The 23,873-nt window shown below is 34.3% G+C and overlaps 1 protein-coding gene across 1 annotated transcript; it reads right to left on the reverse strand.

Annotated features, from left to right (window-relative positions):
* Positions 1-601: 601 nt before the first annotated feature.
* LOC120355704 (cilia- and flagella-associated protein 58-like) lies at positions 602-23,165 on the reverse strand (the record flags this gene model as incomplete). Its single annotated transcript, XM_039444351.1, has 7 exons — positions 22,863-23,165; positions 20,202-20,397; positions 17,989-18,097; positions 14,569-14,747; positions 7,396-7,568; positions 3,345-3,507; positions 602-826 (listed from the first exon to the last, which is right to left on the reverse strand). Coding segments are annotated over exons 1-7 (1,053 nt in total), but the record flags the coding sequence as incomplete, so codon positions are not given.
* Between the last annotated feature and the right edge of the window lie 708 nt (positions 23,166-23,873).

Raw genomic sequence — 23,873 nt, forward strand, 5'->3', positions numbered from 1 at the left:
AACTGTATTATAAAACAAGAACAAAATCTATCCCCTTCACCAAAACAGCCGGACTTTACTCACAGTCCTAACGAACGAGCTCACCACAACCTCACACACACCAAAAGTAAAATTTTGGGTATTAATATATAACTCAGTCAATGCCAAACATGAAGCCATTTCAAATACATATTTTTATCAGTCGCACAAGCGAGCACGTTTGTTATCAAAAACAAAAGAGAAGCTACAATAATTTTGATAACAAATTAAATAAACATCTTTCTGTCGATGACAAAAATTGTTCAAAGACAAAAAACTGTTCATTAAACTTTTCTAAATTAATACTCTAAATCCTGATCAATATGAGATATATATTTCCCATATGACCAGGTGACAGTATGAACAGTTAATATTACATCAATAAACCTGTATCAGCTACCGTCTATAGAAGGCAATGACAAGACAGAGGAACCGGCAACGTTGATGTCCTATCTTTCTTCACTTGTAACGTGGACCTCACTATAGATCAAGTATTCAGTTCGTCAAGTTTTCAATCACACCCTTGCAGATTACGGGTCAACTACTGATAGTTAATAAATAATTATTCCTGATCTCACTTTACCTTGATAGTTTGTATCTTCTTCCTCAACATGAGCTGGACTTTATAGAGTTGTTGAGAGGCCTGAGGAGTCGGCTGTCGACAGAATTTCAACTTCAACACCTCGTACTTCTGTTCTACCTCTACGTACTTCTTTTCCTGCTCCTCTATGGTTGATATGCCCTTCACCAGACGTTTCTGGAGGATGTGAATTTTCTGTATCAGCTCCAGTTTGCTTGGGTCGGATCCCTGGAAATAAATAGGAATTCATTATTTATTTATTACACATGAAATCACTAGATAGAGTAAATCTCCAGTGATGTATGAAACGTCAACTTAAAATAAATGGAAACAATGAAGACTGAATGAATAGATGAATGGATGAAAATACATATTAAATTATACATATCAGAATATGTATAGCATTAAGCTTCAGTGGAGATTTTTTCAGAAAATTCTCAATGTTATATGGGGAAATATTCAAGAATCAATTATTCAATTAGAAATCAAATTCAACTTTCAACATACGTTTTTGGAGGGTTTGAATCTCTGTATCAACCCCAGTTTGCTTGGGATTAATCCCTGAAATAGAGATATAGAGATAGATAGATAGATAGGCTGCCTTTATTTCAACCTGTAGGGAGAAGTTAGGGCTCAGCCGGCCCTCTCTCACACTCAACCCTCCTATACAATTCTGATGCATTCGCATTACAACGAAACAAGGGAATGATCTCCTGAATGGAATTTGAAAAAATATATATAAAGAGTGAACCATATTTATGGGAGCCCTTCAATAAGTTGAAGACTGTAGAAGACATGATACTGTAACTTTCAAGATGAGTTATTGGTCGAGTAGCCTACTGAAAGATTTGCGTTTTCCATTTACATTTGAGGGGGCATATCTCCTGAACGGTGGATAATTTTGCTAATCTGTTGGCAGATTCCGAATCCTCGCATTGAGGAGCATAAGAAAGCAGAGTTGATGATGATATAATTATAATTTCTCCCGAAAAAATGAAAAAAAATGTACTGACCATTTTGCATTTTTCGAATATATATTTGAGGGGTCATATCTCCTGAAAGGAAAAGAATTTTGCTAATCCGTTTGCATATTCGTATTCCTCAAATCACAGAGCATAAGGAGGCAGAGTTGATAATCTATTATCTCTCACGAGAAAAATTAGAAAAATAATGTACTGACCAATTTGCATTTGTAATATATATTTAAGGAGTCATATCTTCTGAACGGGAAATAATTTTGCCAATCCGTTTGCATGCAGATTCAGATTTCTCGCATCGAGGAGCATAAGAAGGCATAGTTGATGATATTATCTTTCCCGAAAATATTTAAAAAATATTGTATTGACCAATTTGCATTTTTCAATATATTTGAGGAGTCATATCTTCTGAACGGAAAAGAATTTTGAAAATCCGTTTGCAGATTTGGATTTCTCGCATCGAGGAGCATAAGAAGGCATCGTTGATAATGATATTTGATATGTTATCTCCCAAAAAAATGAGAAAATAAGAAAAATAATGTACTGACATTTTTGCGTTTCCAAATGTAGGTACTCAAAGGGTCATATCCCCTGAATGGGATGGAATTTCGCTAATCCGTTTTCAGATTCGGATTTCTCGTATCGAGGAGCATAAGAAGGCATAGTTGATAATGATATTATTTTCCCGAAAATATTAAAAAAATATTGTATTGACCAATTTGCATTTTTCATATATTTAAGGAGTCATATCTCCTGAACGGGAATGAATTCCGTTCATGCGTTTGCAGATTCGGATTTCTCGCATCAAGTAGCATAAGAAGGCGTAGTAGATTATATGTTATTATTTCTCCCAAAAAAAATAGAAAAATAATGTACTGAGCATTTTGAGTTTTTCAAAGAAGTCAGTTGGAGAGAATCAACAGGATAACTCCAAAAATGATTCCCTCCTAAATTTTATACTCATGTAATAGTTGACCGAACGTAGTGAGGTCTAAATATGTTTCAACTCGAATTTTCTTTTGTCTGTCTGTATGTATGTAACGCATTGGTAGAATTCTATGAGATTGGCAGAAATATTCCTTTTTCAACTGCGTGTCAATGTATACACAAGGTTTTTTTGAAATTTTGCATTTTAAGGATAGTATGAGAAGGAAACGAATTCCTCCATACGCCGATATCAATATATATATATATATATTATATCATCTACTCTGAAGATGAGATTAATCAGACTATAGAATAATTCATAATCAATCAGCTGACAAGTGATTACACAGAATGATGTCTGGAGAAGCCAGTCTATTTCCCTCTATAAGGTCTATAGTTTCAATCAAATACCTTAAAAAGGTACCGGTATGCACTTTAAGGTCTTAGGTTTCAATATCTTGTTTGCGGTCATGGTATTAGGCCTATTATTAGGCCTATGCGTGCCCATCAGTATCAATATTCTCTGATTTGAAAAGACTAATTTAATAGGTGATTAAAAATAATCAAATGATCTGAATATTGCTGAAGAAATTATAATATTTTTGATTGTAAAAATTGATTTTCATCAGATGAAAAGATTATCACGGAACTGGATGAATTATAATCATAATTATGGAATACAAATTCAAATGTGAACTGAGTTTGCTAACATTTAAAACAGGTTACATGAGGTACTTGTGGATGAAAATACTGCGTGAGGTCTACTGTTCACAGAACTACTAGTTCATTTCGATTGATTAAGATGTTATCAATGATAATTCTATGGACAATCAATTGAATACCTCAAGCTTTCTCCATCGATGCACATTCAGAGGTGTTTGGAGTTCCTCCTCTAGTGCTTTAGACTTGAGTCTCTCTTTGGCAAGGTCTCTCTCCAAGTGATAGATCTCCGAACGGAAGTCTGTGGTGTTGTTCAGAGCCTTGGACAAGTTACCTTTCTCTTTCCTACAAGCAAAATATTGAAAATTCAAGGAACAGTTATTAAAAAACTATCTGTGACTAGTAGGTAATCTGTGCTCTGCAAGGGTTAGAACTGTTTCATACAAAAAGTACATAATCAAAATGATAGGGAGAGAAAAAATAAGATAACCTTGTGCTATTCCTCTCCCAAATTTAGATAAGGTTACACATAGTCCGAAATAGGTTGAGTCTTGTGGAGCACGATATACCTGCTGTAGTGAGGTCCACGTTATAATGGCACTGGAGAAAGATAGGAGAACATTGTTCAATCAATCAATAAATAATCCTTTATTGTCATAGAACACAAAGTGTTGTAACAAACGTCAAAATAAAATACGAATACAGAAGATGTTGCCGATCTTCTGTCTTGTCAATGCCTTCTATAGACGGTAGCTGATGCAGGTTTATTGATGAAATATCAACTGTTCATTCTCGTCAAAAATTATCAATTATATTTTATTAAGCAAGAAATCATATTTCTCAATAATTTCACAATGAATTTTCATGATTGAGATGAAATATTTTGTTAATTAATATTAATTCTACATTGTTAAAAGACGATCTGCCAACAGAGCAAAGCGAGAAAGAGATAGCGGTATCTGCTTTGTTAAATGATAGACAAGGATAGCAATACCATTGCTAATAGAACACTGCCATTATAACGTGGACCTTACTATAGTTCACAATATTACGAGTACCTATTTCAGGCATAAGTGTGACCTTATCTGAAATTGGGAGATGAATAGCACAAGGTTACCTCATTTTTTCTCCTTCTAACATTTTGATGATGTAGAGGCTACTATAATCTGATACTATGAATAAAGGATAGAAAAGTTATGAATTTTGAAAGTAAGTGGTATTTGGTTTTATAATATGAAATAAGATAAACTTGAACTTTGAGAGCTAAAAACCTTGCTACCACAAAAAAAATATCATTTCAAGCAAATTCGGACAATCCAATAGATTATTGCACAACTTAAATGTAGTATACATAGCAAATCAACCCTTCTTCTTAGCTTCAAACTATCAAACCTACAAATCTTTATTTCTATTCTCTATTTTTTATTGATTCATACAATAAGTACATCATCAAAATAATAGGAAGAGAAAAAATAAGGTAACCTTGTTCTTTTCCCCTCCCAAATTTAGATAAGGTTACACATAGTCCGGAATAGGTTAAGTCTTGTAGTTCTCCACTTCACAAAATTTCCACTCCTTGATTATTTTCACAAAGTAGATTTTCAAATTTAGATGCTTCAAAACTAAACATAGAGAAAATATCTCTAATTATTATCACTAAAATAGGAAATATTCACATATTAAATAAATAATTTTGCAGGACCAAAAAATTTCTCTCAATAACATTGTTGGATAATCTCTATAGCACAACTCAAACCATTGACTTTATAATAAACGTATCTTAAAAAATAGTTTTGAATTTTTTCAATCTTGGATACATATTTTTCTAGTTATAGAAAGCCAAAGAGTACTACAATATTCAAGTTTACTCCTAATTAAACTGTTATAGAAGACAGTCTAATTATTTATAGACATTCTATAGACAGTCTTTAGACAGTCTATTTATTTCCGGTGTTTGGAAATAAATTGTAAGTTGCATTTGTTCAAGTGCTAATTAATAAATAATAATTATTAAACGAAAACCCCAATCAAATGCTGTAAATCGCCCCGAAGACTTCTGCTACTGCAAATATTGACAACAGGGTAAACAGCCAGATGGAAATTCGATGAGCGCTACTACTCAAAAATTATTTGTCAGCCCGGTAATCGAACCCAGTACCTCCTAATTGCCGGCCATGAATGCTTACCCTTACACCAAACTGACAATCTCTGGTTAGCAGCGCTCATTTTATACGAAGCCATAGCGGCCAGCCAGTCTACAGATAGAGATTAATGAGATATTGCAATTATTAAAATGCTAATTAATTATTATTAAACGAAAATCCAAATTAAATGCTGCAATTCACCCCGAAGACTTCTGATACTGCAAACATTGAACAACAGGGTGCACAGCATATTGACAACAGGGTGAATTGCACCATTTAATTTGTATTTTCGTTAATAATAATTAATTCATTAGCATTTGAATAATTGCAATATCTCAGTAATTTCATAGCAGGAATGCTTTAAAATAATTTATAATTTAATAATAAATAAGGCTGACAAATAATTTTTGTACAGTAACGCTCATCGAATTTCCATATAGCTGTTTGCCCTGTTGTCAATATTTGCAGTAGCAGAAGTCTTCGGGGTGATTTACAGCATTTAATTGGAATTTTCGTTTAATAATAATTGTTATAGGAGACTTTAATTGCTTCAACACTTTCAAATGACTTAGAGGACCTTTTCAAAAAACCAATAATCTTAAAACTACTAGTTTCTTATTCAAAATGAACCCATATAACTATCATCAGTGAATTAGAAATCTATATGCGAAATTTCACGTTAATCAGTCCAGTAGTTCAGACGAGATGATGCGTCATTCGTGAATTTCCTATCCCCTACCTGTATAATAGATTTCTAGCTCAATCTCAAAAACATCATATCCTTTCAATGTACAGAAATATCCAAATTATATGTGAGAAAGCTCAGGAGAACACTGAGCGTTTAAAAATTGACAAAGATAGCTTTCACAAGAATTATTCAATTCATTCACTTTATTTATCCATTATTTTTACAAGAAAGCACAGATTGGAAGAGAAAAACTAATAATACACCTTGAACTAAATACATTTTGTATTTTGTGTTTACAAGTTTGTGTTTCTTGAATGGTTCTGAATTTTCTTAAATAACTCAATATTATTCGTTACAAGTGGCAATTGAGTAGAATATTTCTAATTAATTATTGACTCAAGCCATCTAAATTCAAAATTTATAGTTTTAATGTTTATTTTGGACTAAAATTTTATAAAAACTGTACACGTGAAATTCTAACCTTATCTTGGACTTTGCCACTTATAAATTGGAAGGAAAATAGCACAAGGACTACCTTATTATTTCATCTTTCAATGTTATTACATTAGTGTCATTCGTATTGTAAATGAATAAAAATAAGCCAATTCTCTGCTCTATTATAGGGTGACCCAGAATATCGGGAACTTTTAAAAACACCATAAAGTATTAGTTGGAAGGGCAGAAAAATGATTTTATTTGAACTAATGTGAAGTTCAAGACTTGCCATTTAAGAATTATTTCTAACATCTAACACTTTTTGACAATATTACTTCATTTAAATGACTTCCTCCTGATTGAATACATTTTTCTGTGTTGACGATTCCTCATTGATCGCTACAATATCTCATCTGGAATATTGCGGATTTCATTTTGAATTTGTTTAAATTTTTAATTAATTCGAAATTATTGATCAAATTGTGAGCGAAATCCACACTGCACGGCAGTTAATGGCAACTGTGCGAGTGAGTATTGTTTGGTAACCGTGTAACCTCACGATTCGGTTGCGTTTCCTGGTCCCATGATCTGTCCACCTGCGTTTTTCTGTTTGTGGAGCTATCTCAAATCAAACGTTTTCACAACTTGACCAATAACTGTGGTTGAATATTATAACAGACGATTCAGAATGAAATTAAAAATATCGCAGTTGAAATGTTGCAGCAATCGTTCAGGAATCTCAACACAGATTTCAAGAGTGTATTCATGCAGGAGGAAGCCATCTTGAAGAAGTAATTGTCAAAAAGTGATAGATGTTATTAATAATTCTCAGATGGCAAGTCTTGAACTTTACATCAGTATAAATAAATTCATTTTTTAAAGTTCCCGTTATTCTGGGTCACTCAGTATATTATAAAAGGTAAGTTTTTAAACACATTTTAAAATAATAGAATGTGTGGCTCTTACCGTAACTGCTCTATTTCGAATTTCAACAGTCGAATATCGTGAAGACGTTTGGCGTAGAGGGTTTTGCCTTTATCAATAGTGGCTTGAAATATTTTCACTTTTTCATTGAGCAGGTCGTTTTCTTGTGAGGCATTCAAAAGCTGTTTACTGATGGCGATTTTCTCATTCATTACCTGCAAAAATGGAGGAAAAATTGTTTATTTTTCTCATTATTATTGACACTTATTAGTCTCATGTTTATTATTGACACTCTTGATAGAATAAATCAGTATTTCAGAATCACCCACTGATGAGATTGCGATGTATTAAACATATACCTAATACATTAAGCCCCGGTTTCTGGGACACTTATTGAATATAATGGATAATTAAGGCTGTGCAAAGGCTAAAAATGAACTTACTACTGGTAATATTTTTCGACGTTTTTCAATTTGTATATCATCATGCTATCAAAATGAAAAAGTTCTCTCAGGGAAAACTTTTTTTTTTGATCATTACTTTTTGAGATATGAGCGCATAAAGTTTAAATTTTGGACAGAACATTTCAAGTTCGATGAGACATAAATCCACGAGATTTGGAGGATAGATTTTTCATGGAATTTTTGATCTAGTAAAACAAAATTTTCTGAAAATTTACATTTTTGAGAAAGTTATCCAATTTACTAAGAATGACCAAAAATAACTTTTAGTTGAGCTATTTTTGGTGATTTTTGGTAAATTTAGTAAGTTTCTCAAAAACCAATATTTCCAGAAAACTTTTGTTTTACTAGATCAACAATACCATGAAGAATCTATCCTCTCAATCTCATGGATCTCTCTTACCGGACTTGAAATTCTCTGTCCCAAACATTTAAACTTTAGACGCTTTTATCTCAAAAAGTAATGATCGGAAAAGAATGTTTTCCTGGGAAACCTTTTCCATTTTGATAGCTTCATGATATACGAATCGGAAAACTTTGAAAAATATCACCAATAGAAAGTTTATTTCTAGCCTTTGCACAACCTTTAACCAATAGATTCAATACAGACTTATTGATTCATTATTCTAATTATGAATTATTATTTTAAGTGTACTAAGAACGATGCCTCAAATAAAAGAAACGTGATTATTGAAAAGGTATAGTATGTAGCCTACTGTACCGTATTTAGAATAAAAAATTGTGAATATGAATTTTTGTATACAGGTTTGAAACACTTTCCATTAGAATGATGAGTTCTTGGTCAATAATATTAGCCTATGGTACTCATATTGAATAAATACTGGTAGGTACAGTAAAAATCAAGTCATTAGGTAGTACATTTTCTTGCTAAGATAAGACAATAAATAAATACTAGTAGGCTATAATAGTATAGAATAAATCACACTGAAAATTTCGAATTACTTTTGAAGCAAGACTTATAGAAGAACTAGATGAATATCATGCACACCGTTATGCAAAAAATAATAAGTTTGCAACATATTCGAACACAAAACAAAAACAGAAGCTCTCAGCTCAGTATGATTCCTCTCCTAAATTTGAAAAGAGAATTTGAATTTTTTTGTTTGTTCATGAAGATTAGGAAAAATAATATTCTCAAACAAAAAGGTAGAGTGGATCAGAATACAAGAAACCATAGTAGAAACCGAAATGGGATAGAAAAAAAGAAGATATTTTGTTTGAAATATTGGAATGAGATATTTCGATTTTTTGTAATATTTGTTTCAAAGTGACATGAAAATCTAATAATGCTTCTACCAAGTAGACTAGGTAGTCTATTTTCTAAACAGAAATCCTGCTTTAGAAGAAATTCTAAAGAAAAAAAAACGAAAAATAACAATGCGAAAAATTGAGCTTGTATTAATGATATTGTTAATTTGTTTGCCAATAAATTGCAACCAGAGGAGTTTATTTAGAAATACTTATACGGTAATTATAATACACTCACAAGCACAAATATTGCTTATAATAAACTTGGTCCTAATTATGATACCCCATTATAATAATATTTTCAGATGGAATTTAATAGAGAATGCATTTATTCAAGCTAATTAATATACAGGTGTTTCAGAAGTATGTCGAGAATTTTAGGGTATTGTACCTGGATGCTAGGAGACTACAATGTCATATTTGAAGTGTCCAAAACTCAGCGGTTATCCTCATAGCTGCCATTTTGTTTTTTTCACTTAAAATTTTTATCTCAAGAACGAAATGTTGTATTGATCTGAAATTTGGCATGAATATTTATGCTATAAAGACTCACTATAAAAAATGAAAAAAAAATTTTCGTTGAAATTTTTCAAAATGGCGGCCATTTTTAATTTTTGATGGCGAATATCTCGAAAACCGTCCATTTTACAGAAATTTACACGAGGCAAAAAGTTAGCAAATTTTTTCACAATTCCAATGATACCTAATTTATTAAGATTGGTCGAAGAATAACAGAGAAATTAATTTTTTTCGTACTGCATGCATGACCACTTTTCACCATTTAAAGATCAATATTAATTTTTTTTATATTTCATGAAAACCGTTCTTATTACAGAAATATACAAGAATAACTTTCCTCCAAATTTTATTTTACATTGAAAAATATTAATTTCACTCAAATCGGTTCACTGATACTAATGCAGCAATTGCTCAAAATGCCGTCCTTCAACTTGATTACACAGTCTGCACCTTTCAACCATGGACCGTCGAACTGCTATAAAAGCATTTTCATCATCTTGAATGGCATCTGCTGCAGCAACCACTCTTGCCACAAGGTCTTCTTCGTTTTCTACTGGCGTGCTGTAAACAAGGTCTTTCATATGGCCCCAGAAAAAAATCTAAAGGGTTGAGGTCAGGTGAACGTGCGGGCCACGGTACTGGTCCACCCCGCCCAATCCACCGCTGACGATAGGTCATGTTCAGAAAGTCCGTAACAACATTTCCGAAATGAGCAGGGGCACCATCATGTTGAAACCAAATATTATATCTGTTTGCAAGAGGCACATCTTCCAAAGTTCTGGTAGTATGTCTCTTAAAAAAGTAATGTACGTGGGAGAATTCAGACGATTAGGAAGAATGTATGGTCCAATCACGCGATTACCTAAGATACCCGCCCAAACATTCAGCGAAAATCTATGCTGATAACCACGCACTTTGACCTCATGAGGATTGTCTAAGGCCCAGACGTGACTGTTGCGAGAGTTGAAGATTCCTTCTCTTGTAAAGCTGGACTCATCGGTAAATAACACATTTTCTAGAAAATTTGGTTGGATAATGTCTTGCTGAAGAAACCAACGGGCACAGTTTACTCTTGGCTCATAGTCGCGTTCAACCAATGAGTGAACTTTTTGAAAGCGGAAGGGGTGAAGTCTTTCCTTGTTTAGTACACGCCACACAGAAGAAGCACTTACAAATACAAATACAAATACAAATTGTTTTTATTCTGATTCAAAAATCAAATACATACAAAATTTCAAATACATCAAACATCAAAAATGGAAATAAAATACAAAGTGCACTGAAGAAATTGTATAAAATATAATTTATGTAATAAGGCTTTCTACGTGTATGATGTATTATGAAAAAAAAACAAAGCTTTTTGAAACAGATATTTCTAGCTTGCTGTAAGCATAAAATGCTTAACGCGTGCAAGCAGGAGTGCTTATACTATAATTGAAAAAATCAGAAAGAAGAAAAAAAAATTTTTTGGGCAAGAAAAAAATGAAACACACACTCACACATTCACTCACTCTCATACATTTCCAGTTTGGGCTTAATTACTTTTTGATATGATTTTCAACAACTATAATAATTATTATGTCGAAAACTAAGAAAGAATAAAAAACATGTGTTCTAAACAATCAGGCAAGATATTTCTAAGCCATTTAAGAATGTAATATTTGAACATTTTCCTATTATCAATTCTCTTTGCCTCAAAAGGTAAATTATTGAAAAATTTCGGACCTAGAAATACAAACGATTTCTGGAAACAAGTGGTATGACCTGGGAAGCCTTAGCAGATCAGAAGTGACTCTCCTAGTTTGATAATTTGTTCTCTCCCTGAAAAGTGCCTGACCACTGTTTCCAGACATTACAAAGAATAGGTATAAAACTTTGAAAACATATATGTATCTTAGAGGCAAGCATTTTATATCTTGAAAAAGGGGAAAGGCATGTTCATATCTTCCTGATTTTTTAACAGCTCTGACAATAGATTTTTGTAAGGTTATAAGTGGTCTCAAGTGGGTAATGTAAGTAGAGCCCCAACAACTTATTCCATAATTCAGTTTAGAGTCAACAAGAGCAAAGTATAACTGTCTAAGAATGGTGGTTGGAAGAATCTTATTTAGAAAATAGAATTTTCTCAGGATATGTAAAAGATAATTTTTAACATAACGTATGTGTAGAGACCAGGTAAGCTTCTCATCTACTGTAACACCTAAATATTTGATGGAGTCAATTTGCGTGACAACTTGACAGTTACAATTATTCCGCAAACAATCAACGTGGAACTTCAAACCAGATGGTAAATTCCAGCTTGACGACAGTGTGAACAGAATATACTTGGTCTTTGACAGGTTAAGAGACAGATTATTGTGTTTGAACCACAACAACAACCTATCAACATCAGTCTGCATCACACTCTCCAAGTCCAAACCATCCAACCCACAATATGCAAAAGCAGTGTCATCTGCGAATAACACTGGCACACCATTGTAGTTACATGAAAAAAGGTCATTTATGAATACAAGAAATAGGATTGGCCCAAGGACCGATCCTTGTGGTACACCACAATCTACTACCTGGACCTCACTCTTCACACCTCCTATGACAACATATTGCACCCTTTCTTTCAAATAGGATGAAAACCACATATGTGCAACACCTCTGATACCAGCATTATATAGTTTGTCCAGCAGAATTGTGTGGCTTACTGTGTCGAATGCCTTTTTTATATCCAGGAATAATCCTGCAACACAGTTCGCTGGTCTGGAGTTAATGCCAGAATATATAGCTGTCATGAAAGTATGAAGAGCCATCTCCGTATTCATCAACTCACGAAAACCAAATTGGTTTTTAAAAAAAGTTACATGAGTTGAGAAAATCAAGAATCCTTTTTCTCATTACCTTTTCTAACAGCTTAGAAAAAATTGAAAGTAAGGATATAGGTCGATAGTTAGTTAATTCTGATCTAGAGCCAGATTTGAATATGGGTACTACCTTGGCCAATTTCATCCTGGAAGGAAATATACCTGTAGAAAGACTGCAATTGAATATATCTACCAGAATTGGGACTACAGACATAGCAACTGACTTCAATAGTCCAGAAGATATGTCATCGTCCCCTGGAGCTTTACCGGATTTTAATTCCTTTATGTACATCAACATTTCATTGAAAGTGACAGGCTCAATGAATATAGATCTTTGACAAGTGGTTTTTGTAAAATTTTCATTATAACTCTCTACATCACTGACAACTAAATTACCTGATGAGGCTGCAATATCTTTAGAAATATTTACAAAAAAATTATTAAAAAGGTTTGACAGAGTTTGATGGTCACTGACAATCTCACTCCCGTGCTCAATTTTTAGTTCATCGAGACTTCCTTTTTTTGGTCTCCCACACAGCTTATTCAGAACTACCCATTTTTGACGTGGAGCTAATAAATTTATTGTGGCGTAGTACTTTTCTTTTTCGATTTTGATCCAGGTCTTTATTTTTTTAGAAAAAGTTTTAAATTCATTTTTTCCATTTTTATTTTCGGGATTCCTTTTTACTTTTTTGAATAGCTTATCACGGGAGTGAATTGCTGTGCATAACCATTTGTCATCCATGGTTTAAGCTTTTTTACTTTTACTGATTCAGTTGATGTAATTTCAATTTTATTTTTGGAACATTCAATATAATTTGCAAATGTCTCAAGAAAATTGTTGAACTTATAATCAACATTATTATTAAATAATACGTCACTCCAATCATGAGACATCAGCATGTTATTAAGACTATGAAAATCTATTTTAAATTTATTACTATTAAACTTGAATTGATTTGCTTTGCAACTGCTCTCGTACTCGTTCTAGGATTGAAATCGAATTTCTGCAATACTTCCTCTTCAAACAACATTTCGAACTGCTCGAGGCCTACCAGCAATTACCCTGTTCCGTTCAAATGAACCAACTTCTCTCGAGATATTCGCCATCAAAAATTTAAAATGGCCGCCATTTTGAAAAATTTCAACAAAAAAATTTTTTTTTATTTTTTATAGTTGAGTCTTTATAGCATAAATATTCATGCCAAATTTCAGATCAATACAACATTTCGTTCTTGAGATAAAAATTTTTAAGTGAAAAAACAAAATGGCAGCTATAAGGATAACCGCTGAGTTTTGGACACTTCAAATATGACATTTGTAGTCTCCTAGCATCCAGGTACAATACCCTGAAATTCTCGACACTACTTCTGAAACACCTGTATAATTATTATTTAACGAAAATCCTAAAAATCCTTTACAGCATTTTTTAGGATTTTTCGTTAAATAATAATTATATAATAATATTTGCTGGAATGTTGAAATATTCTTTTAAATTTTTTCACGAGTATAAGCATTCAAAAACACTTTTTCAATTCAATTCAATTCATTCAAAACTTTCTACATTACATAGTATGTAAAAATAAAGTTAAGGCGATACATTAGATTGCAACATTAATATGAAAAACAGGTGAAAATAAATGAATAACTTCATGCTTGGACGACAAGTCCGTGTGCATGGAGGAGTCTTCTGACAATCGATAAGAAAAAGAATAACTATACTTTATTGACACTAGATACAATGAAAAATCTAGTTACTAAAAATCACTCATAAAATAATGAATTGAAAATAATATAAGCAAGAATAATAGTTTAGTAAGTGACTTGAACTAAAAAAAAATTGAATTAATCTTTGCTTTCACAAAACGATATCAAGGATAAATGAGTAGGTAGGTATTTTGTTTTATTAGAATTTAGATTTGAAGAGAATGTCTTTAGGAAAAAGTTGTGAAGAAAGAGTCTTTAAGAGAATCTTTTCTCTTATTAAAAAGTAGCTACTTTTCTATTGATGTTATAAGATATTTGTCTCCACATATTTATGCATGTAAATGAATAAATGAATAAATGAATGAATGTGTGAGATTTCGTATCGAGAAATTGAAAAAAAAACCTACATGTTTCTTCTCAACGTTGAGTCGATTTATTTCAAAGTCACACTCTTTCATGGAGTGCTTAATATCCTTGACCTCTTCCTGCAGGAGGTTGGCGGCTCTCTTGCTATCTCTCACTGCGTCTCTCCAACGCTGTACGTCCGCTCTCAAGCATTCTTTCTCTGTCTGTGCCTTCCTAAACGCTGAACAAAGAGAGTTTTCTAGTTTATTTTTTCAATTTTTCAAACCTTGTAGAAATTGAACAACATAGTTATGTTATTAAACAAATTCTTTATTGATTCATACAATAAGTTGTCACAAAGTAAAATTGTGATGGAAAATATTGCTAAATAATTATAATATTGAAGAAAGACGCTCGGCTATCAGCAACGCTAGCCGACCGCGGAGATAAGGAAGGTACCGATTGCGCACCATCTTCCGCGCATCGAGATGATTTCCACCGCCTCTGGCGGCGGCACAACTCCATCCCCTCCACTTGGGGGAGTATTTAAAGGCCGGACGAGCCCCAGACCACAGCATTCCGCTCACAACCTTCCTGCTCCTTGTACAGCGGCCCGTTGGCTGCCGTACGTCCCCGACCTCCTGTCCTTGTATCCCTAACCTTCCATCTCCCTAGGGCACAGCGGACCGTTGTCTGCCGTCCCTGTCCTCCCATCTCCCTAGGGCACAGCGGACCGTTGTCTGCCGTCCCTTTCCTCCCATTTCCCCAGGGCACAGCGGACCGTTGTCTGCCGTCCCTGACCTTCCATCTCCCTAGGGCACAGCGGACCGTTGTCTGCCGTCCCTGTCCTCCATTTCCCCAGGCACAGCGGACCGTTGTCTGCCGTCCCTGTCCTCCCATTCCCCAGGGCACAGCGGACCGTTGTCTGCCGTCCCTGTCTTTCCATCTCCTTAGGGCACAGCGGACCGTTGTCTGCCGTCCCTGTCCTCCCATCTCCCTAGGGCACAGCGGACCGTTGTCTGCCGTCCCTGTCCTTCCATTCCCCCAGGCACAGCGGACTGTTGTCTGCCGTCCCTATTCTTCCTTCTCCCCAGGGCACAGCGGACCGTTGTCTGCCGTCCCTATCTTTCCATCTCCCCAGGGCACAGCGGACCGTTGTCTGCCGTCCCTATTCTTCCTTCTCCCCAGGGTACAGCGGACCGTTGTCTGCCGTCCCTATTCTTCCTTCTCCCCAGGGCACAGCGAACCGTTGTCTGCCGTCCCTATTCTTCCTTCTCCCCAGGGCACAGCGGACCGTTGTCTGCCGTCCCTATTCTTCCTTCTCCCCAGGGCACAGCAGACCGTTGTCTGCCGTCCCTATTCTTCCTTCTCCCCAGGGCACAGCGGACCGTTGTCTGCCGTCCCTGTCCTGTCTGTCCTTCCTTTTCCTACTTCACTGGAGTGGAACCGAGGCCGTAAGGCCGATACAAAATTACATCAAAGTGGTGTCATCAGAGAAGAGAGCGACCTTCACGCCGTCAGAAGCACCAGGAGGTGCTGTTCACGCCAGCTGAGGCACAAAGAAGAAGGAAGAGGAACTTCGACTTGCCTCCTTTCCCCGCCCACATTACGACTGAGCGAAGTCATCCAGGAGCAACACCTGGGTATCAATCACCCACCTCTGAAGCTACTCAGGGTGTATGTGATAAAGTACATCATCAAAATGATAGGGAGAGAAAAATTAAGGTAACCTTGTGCTATTCCTCTCCAAAGTTTAGATGAAGTTACACATAGTCCGAAATAGGTTAAGGCTACAAGTCTTCTAGTTGTTCACTTTACAAAATGTTTAGTCCTTGATTATTTTCACAAACTAGATTTTTAAATTTAAATGCTTCAAAACTAAACATGGAAGAAATATTCCACTATCCATGATGAACTGCAAGTAATAATCTTTTTTTGAACTATTTTCAATGACACTTAAGTTATTACAATGACACTTATTTTTTGAATATTAGTTATTAAAACTAGTACTCACTGTGGAGAGCTTTCGGATTTTTAAATAGTGAAATAGATGAGCATTTTCACAAAAGAAGAGTGTTGAAAATGGATTTGAAAAATCCGAAAGCGCTCCACAGTGAGTATTAGTTTTAATAACTAATATTCAAAAAATAGACTGTAGTGTCTTTGAAAATTATTCAAAAACGTAATATTTCACATTATCCTATACTATTGAACGAGCAATTCCTGTTTATATGTTTAGATGTTTCTATGTTTGTATTTCACCGGATCTCGAAAACGGCTCTAACGATTCTCACGAAAATCAGAACATAGTAGGTTTATAACAAAAAAAATCGATTGCATCAGGTTTCATCCCTGGGAAAACTCGCTGAAGGACATTAAAAGGATAATTATTAATCATCCTTGGAAAAACAGCTGATAATAATTATTTCGTCGTCTGTTAGTGATGGAAGTGAGTGAGCGAGTTCATGTGTGTGGGACTGTGTCAAAATTATGACTCAGCTGTTGAACATTTGTAATCATTCAATCAGGCACTTAGTGCCGGTTGCAAAAAAACCGGGTTATTTTCAATCCTGAGTAATTCCAGTAGATCCATCTTGAAATGGTCTTCTCTGATTTGGTTCACGTGAAATTAATCAGGATTAAAATTGAACCGGCTTTTGTGCAACCGGGCCTTTGTGAGGGGAATTTTTGCATTCCTCTGGGAATCAATCTCAATTTATTGTGATTAGATAGAACATTTCTGTATGAACTATGAATGTTATTATAATTTATTCTTTTGTAATATTTTTTTATGCTTTTGTACTCCAGAGCGAAGCTCGGTCCCCGATATTTATCACTAACATTGGAAATATGTACATAATAAAGAAATAATTTTGCAGCACCAAAAAACAAACTTAATATTCTATTTAATAATATTAGATAAACTTAATATTAAATTTTATCAAACAACAAGGTTCTGTTATTCAAATTGACACTAATTAACAGCACTGTCAAATAAATAATATAAAGAATAACAATAAATATGAAATACAGATCAATATAAAGAAATAATCTTTATGAATTTAATTTATAATGTATCCTCATGAACAATGAAATAATAAAGTCTCTAATAGTACCTATTTGATTCAAAATTCACTCGTTTATCTGAGTATTGAAGAGCGTGAATTGTATTTTGAAGAGTGAAAGTGACATAACCAACAATTTGATTTGGACAGTATAGTATAAATTGGAAATGGGACAGTTTTGGGCATGAGCCTGTTGTGCCTTTCCTCATGTTAAGTATTTGTACACAATGTGATAAATAAATAAATATAATTATACAAATGATGATTAATGAATATGAATTTGACAATTATTGATGTACCGGTATGTGAATAATATTCAGTTAAATATCAGTTACTAGTGACTATGCTAGTAGGTGCATATTAATACTGAGTAGGCCTACTGTAGTACTAGTACTGACTGAGATGATAGAAACATACCCAATTCTTCTTTTGTTAGAAGATCTTCCTTGTTAGCTATATCACCTTTCAGCTGCTCTATTTGACTTGTCATCAATTTTGTTCTCTCATGTAGTCCTTCTATTTCTCCCTGAAACGACAAGAATGTTTGAATTAAATCTATTACTTTTAAATACAATAATTAATTGTAAGAAGATGTGTGTAGTTGCTTATGCTGTCAATGATACAAGCATGATAGTGGAAGATTATTGCTAGAACGTTTCAGTTATTCAAAATACACAGTTATCCTTAGATAAAGGTCCAGTCATTCGCAATATAAATGAATAAATAATGTTTTATTGGAGTAGCAGAAGAGTACATAAAATGCATTACAACGTCAAGTCAAACAATAAGAATTTTCATTCAATTTTTCAAGAACGAAGCTATCATTTTAGCTATGTTTTGTATAGTGTGTTTAAAATGAGCACACTTCATTTGTAGTCCAGGCAACGAATGCTCAAAAAACGTATACAGTGAAAAGTTTGGAACACTCAGAGTTTTCAGGTCACTACTGATCAATTTCAGGGCCTCTGACATGACCTAACGACTGCTTTTTAGGCAGCCGGGACCGACGGCTTGACGTGTTCATCCGAAACATGGGAAGTCGAGCCATTCAGTTCTTCAAGTTTCGTTGGAGACTAATTTTCGACCTCGCAGCTCTTTTGAGCTCTCTAGTAAGGAGGTAAACATATCAAAAGTCCTCACTCCTATCCCCTGAGCTAAGGGGGTGGGGTGGTTTGAAAATACCATTTTTTTTTCATATATCTCAAACAATATGCGTCTCTCGGACGCATTTTTGCTTCATTCAATTTTTGTAGAATACAACATTAAAGCTTACAAATCATTCTACAAGTTTCATACCTAAGATTTTCCCGTATCTCTCATAGTTTCCTAGATTTGAGCTCTCAAAGGTATCACATTTTGGAGAAAAACCCTTCCGGCTCAGATTTTTTTCATCTTTTTGCCCTCATAACGATTGAAAAAATCTCTGCTAATCATGAGCTTATAGAGCATCATATTCCCCCAATTTTATGTATTATTTCATTATTTTACGATTGTTGCAGCCGTTATAGTGTTGAGTGTAAAATCTTCAGTTTAACAACAATAGATCGATTGACAGGGAAATTTTGAGGGAATGTTTGGAACTCAAAATTTTACCTCGCAGCTTTGTTTGGACTAGTCAGGAAGTAAACATATCGAAAGTCCCCATCCCTACCTCTTGTGCTTCAGGGATGAGGGTAGTTTAAAAATTGTGTTTTTTCATTATGGCTTAACACGCATGTATCTTGGGAACAATGCATTTCAGCAACATGACTAACTAAACAAAAATGAAGCTAGCTAAATTTCCTACAAATTTTTTAAGTAGAGTTTTGTGATATCTCCTTCAGTTTCCGAGATATTGACTTTTAAAACTTTTGATTTTCCATCTTCTTTTTATTGAAAATTGTATTATGTTGGAAATTATTATTGTATAGTGTGACGAAGGCAAAATGGGGTTTTACCTGTTGTCTCCATGAATAAATAAATAAAAGTGTAAAATCTTTGTCAAGACAGTTTTTCCAGCGTTTTCGACTCTCAGGGCTTATTACCATAGAGAAACATTAGCGTAAGTAGATATCCCATGGTATTTATGTCGCAACTTTTACTGTTATCTCAAGCCGATTACTGTCGATTATTGTAAATTTTTACAGTTTTGTTGGGGTGAGAGTGTATGAACGGCACAATTTGAGAGACTAACAGCGTCACACAGCTTCATGGGAAAGAACTAAGTGAACTATCGGCTTGGGATAACAGTAAAAGTTGCGACATAAACGCCCTATACCATGGGATATCTACTTACGCTATCGTTTCTCTATGTTATTACTCAATAACAATACATCGAAAAAATAAGTACTGAACGTTGCTTTGTGGAGCATTAGATTCTCTTCAATTTGATGTATTATTTCACCATTATTTTATGCTTTCCATCAATTGTTATAGCAGCTTTAGTGTTGAGTGTGAAATTCTCAATACAGCAACAATGGACTCCACTATGAACTGATTCACTTAGAATTTTGCATACAGATTCTCTATTAACCGAGGATGGTTGAAGGCCTATTTTCAATTCTTCAAGATTTAATCACGTCTAGTTTTCAGTTTGTCAAGTTTTTGATTGGATCCTAGCGGAGCTGCTAGTAGATTTTATTATTAATCACCTTGCATTGGAAGAGTTCTTTAGCGATCGCATTCTTTTCAGTGCGCACTGTTTCGAAGAGAGCCTGTTGTTGCTTGACGACAGCTTCCGTCTCACTCAGCTGCTTCTTCAGATCGGCAATGTCCAGGATTTTGCTCCTTAAGTTTTCCTCAACTCCATCCAGCTTGATCAGTAGACCTTTCTCGCCTTCCTGCACCCTGGAGAAGTAGAAAAATATAAATAAAAGTTAAATAGAACCTTATAGAATTTGACAACATATGTGTGTTTTTATTTAATTATGGATGGTTCTACAATATTGACAGTGACTCAGTCGAATATTTAAATGAAAGTTATTTTCAATCTACTTCTACAGTTATATTAATTCATTTGTATAAATCTTCTCACATAATTTTGCTTTGAATTATTTCTTAATAATGAATTTGAATCATCTTCTACAGTAAAATAAATACATTTCTATCAATCTTATACACTACGGTAGTAGTTCTGTGAACAGTAGACCTCGCGCAGTTATTACATTTATTATTACATTCCTTAATCACAACATCAAATTCATGATTGGGAGAGAATCAACAGGATAAACCCAAAACTGTTCCTCTCCCTAATTTTGATAAAAATAGTCCAAATGAGGTTATGAAAACAATTTTATAAAGATCACAAAAATTTACAGTCCAAATATACATTATACTAAAAATTTTGTATCTCGGTTGATCAGAAAGATGAAACAAATTATTATTACACTTGAAAATGCATTAATAAATTGAAAAACTTGATAGATTTGAAGCCAGAAAAATCACAAAAACATTCACTATCAGCATATAAAACCACAGTTATAAACCACAGCCTCATCTTATACTGTCCATCACAGTAAATCCTGTCTGTATGTCGTGTCGGCGAGATATCGGTGTGAAAACGGCTAAGGGCTGTTAGGGTTGGTGTATCAAAAATGCTAACATCGAAAGCTAATCTCCTTCAAGACATACTGGCAACAGGCTAGCCCGAGTTCAAAACAGAGGAATAGAGACAATACTATGTTATTTTAGTTATTAATTGCATGCGTTAGTGCATGCAATCAATAGTTCATCTAATAGTGCATCAAAATTGCATTCAATGAGGAATGCAATTAAAAGTCCACACAGCAGCTGATTTTTTACCAAGTTACATTGAGATATTAATTATTGCATGCAATTAATAATCCACTCGACAGCTGATTTATGATGAATAAATCTATAGTATGATTTTTACAGTAATATTGGTGTTAGAAGGAGACTCCTTTTCCTTTTTTATTATCCTTACAATGCAAAATTTTAAAAACCCTATAGATACGTCGACGCAAAATTCAAAAAGGAACATACATGACAAATTTTATGAAAATCTATTGCTGCGTTTCGCCGTAAATACGGAACACAAATATAAACAAAAATATTAACATGTAAACATAAAGAGAAATGCAAAACCGTCGAGTTGAATCTTAGACCTCACTTCGTTCGGTCAATTATAGCTGTGCCTGATGTAGTATTGCTCAATAATGAATAGAAACCAAAAGCTATTTGGTTCTGTTATGAATTATTAATGTTATAATTTGAATAATCGTCATCCTTGTCGTCAATTGTGTTTTTGAGTATTCTAAAAGAATCAATTATGTTCTCATCTATTCATTGCATTTTCATTATATTTTATCGAATTTTGCATTGAGTAAAATGTATTTTCTTTACTGATCACATTTTGAGTAAGAAGCACTGTATAAGTGGGAACATTATTGCCTATTTAATAGCAGTCGACCTGTAGATGTTGGTCACATTCAGTCTGAGGTAACATACTCTTGTTTCAAGGCTATTAAAAGTATGTAGGTCAAAAAGTATCAGGTCGAAACCTCTTTATTTCTAAAAAGTGAGTCTTTTCACTCCAAAAGTGTTTCTAATTCAAAGTTTGAATAGTTACTTCAAAAATAATTAATAGAGGAAAAGAATAGATTCACTACACAATTTATATTTTATTAATTTGATTTGACAATTATTATTAAACGAAAATCCAAATTAAATGCTGTAATTCACCCCGAAGACTTCTGCTACTGCAAATATTGACAACAGGGTGAACAGCTAGATGGAAATTCAATGAGCGCTACTATTCAAAAATTATTTGTCAGCCCGGGAATCGAACCCAGTACCTCCTAATTACCGGTCAGGAATGCTTACCCTTACACCAAAATGACAATCTCTGGATAACAGCGCTCATTTTAAACAAATCTATAGCGGCCAGCCAGTCTACAGACGGAAATTACTGAGATATTGCAATTATTCGAATGCTAATGAATTAACAATTATCATTAAACGAAAATCTAAATTGAATGCTGTAATTCACCCTGTGTTTACCCTGTTGTCAATATTTGCAGTAGCAGAAGTCTTCGGGGTGAATTACAGCATTCAATTTGGATTTTCGTTTAATAATAATTGTTAATTCATTAGCATTTGAATAATTGCAATATCTCAGTAATTTCTATCTGTGATTTGATTTGATTTATCAAATTGTGCATTCAGTTTCTTCTGCTAATTTGCTTCTGTTCCAATGCAAATTTTGTTTTCTGATGTAATGCTTTATCATATTCTACTTCAAGATTGGCTCAATCTAGTTTCTTTCTCTCCTTTTAATCCTCATTCCATCCTACCTCTCCATCTCGTTCTCCAAATTCCTGATTTGCCTGCGTAATTTGAGTATCTCCTTGCATAGCTCCTCGTTGTCAGTCTGAAACCTCTGCCTGATCTGTTCTGAGACCTCAATTCGCTTGAACAGACCTTTCAGCTCGTCTACGAACAGAAAATTATGAGATTATTACTCCCCAATTTCTGAATTTCCAATGCTGAACTTCAACTCAACATAGCTGATAACCCACAGGGTAATATCTCATGTATTATCAATCAATCAATCATTCAGAATTGCACAAAAGTGTAAAAGTGTTACAGAAAAGTACTACAGGCTTACGCCCAGAATGGTGGGTGAGTAAAAAGTCCGAGAACGGCTTAATATCTCATACAGAAAGGTAATTTGACGGTGGGTGTGATTGGGGATCCTACTCAAATTGATTTTTAGTCATAGTAAAGTGGTATTTTCAATTTGAGTAGGATCTCCAATCTCACCCACCGTCAAATTACCTTTCTGTATGAGATATTAAGCCGTTCTCGGACTTTTCACCCACTCTGTATGTGTATATTAAGGGAGGTGACATTGTCATCGAAAGGATCTTTCTGCCAATGAAAAAGATACAAGGATAAAAATAAACTATATTTCAAAAGAAATCCTCAATAGCATGCAACTCCTTCATAGGGATGCATGGGAGAAGAGGTAAGGCTTGAAACATTCCAGCCCTCAGATTACGAAAACCCCTTTGGGGCGGAGGTGGGAGCAAAAGTCTGATTTTCCTTGAACCACCTGTTTGCATGCCACTCGAATGATTTGGAAGCCTGTCTTCTATCAGAATCCATAGAGAGGGTAGAGCTTGAAACATACCAACCCTCAGATTTCGAAAAACTCCTTATGGAGCGGAGCTAGAGGCAAAAATCTTTAGATTTTCATATATTCAACAGGTGGCAGATTAGTTCCTGGGGTGAATGACCTCAACGAATTAGGCCAATTGTTGAATGTCTGATTTCAAAGTCCAATTAATACAAATTCACAAAAT

This window comes from Nilaparvata lugens, unplaced genomic scaffold (genome assembly GCF_014356525.2).
Source record: "Nilaparvata lugens isolate BPH unplaced genomic scaffold, ASM1435652v1 scaffold4341, whole genome shotgun sequence".
NCBI lineage: Eukaryota > Metazoa > Arthropoda > Insecta > Hemiptera > Delphacidae > Nilaparvata > Nilaparvata lugens.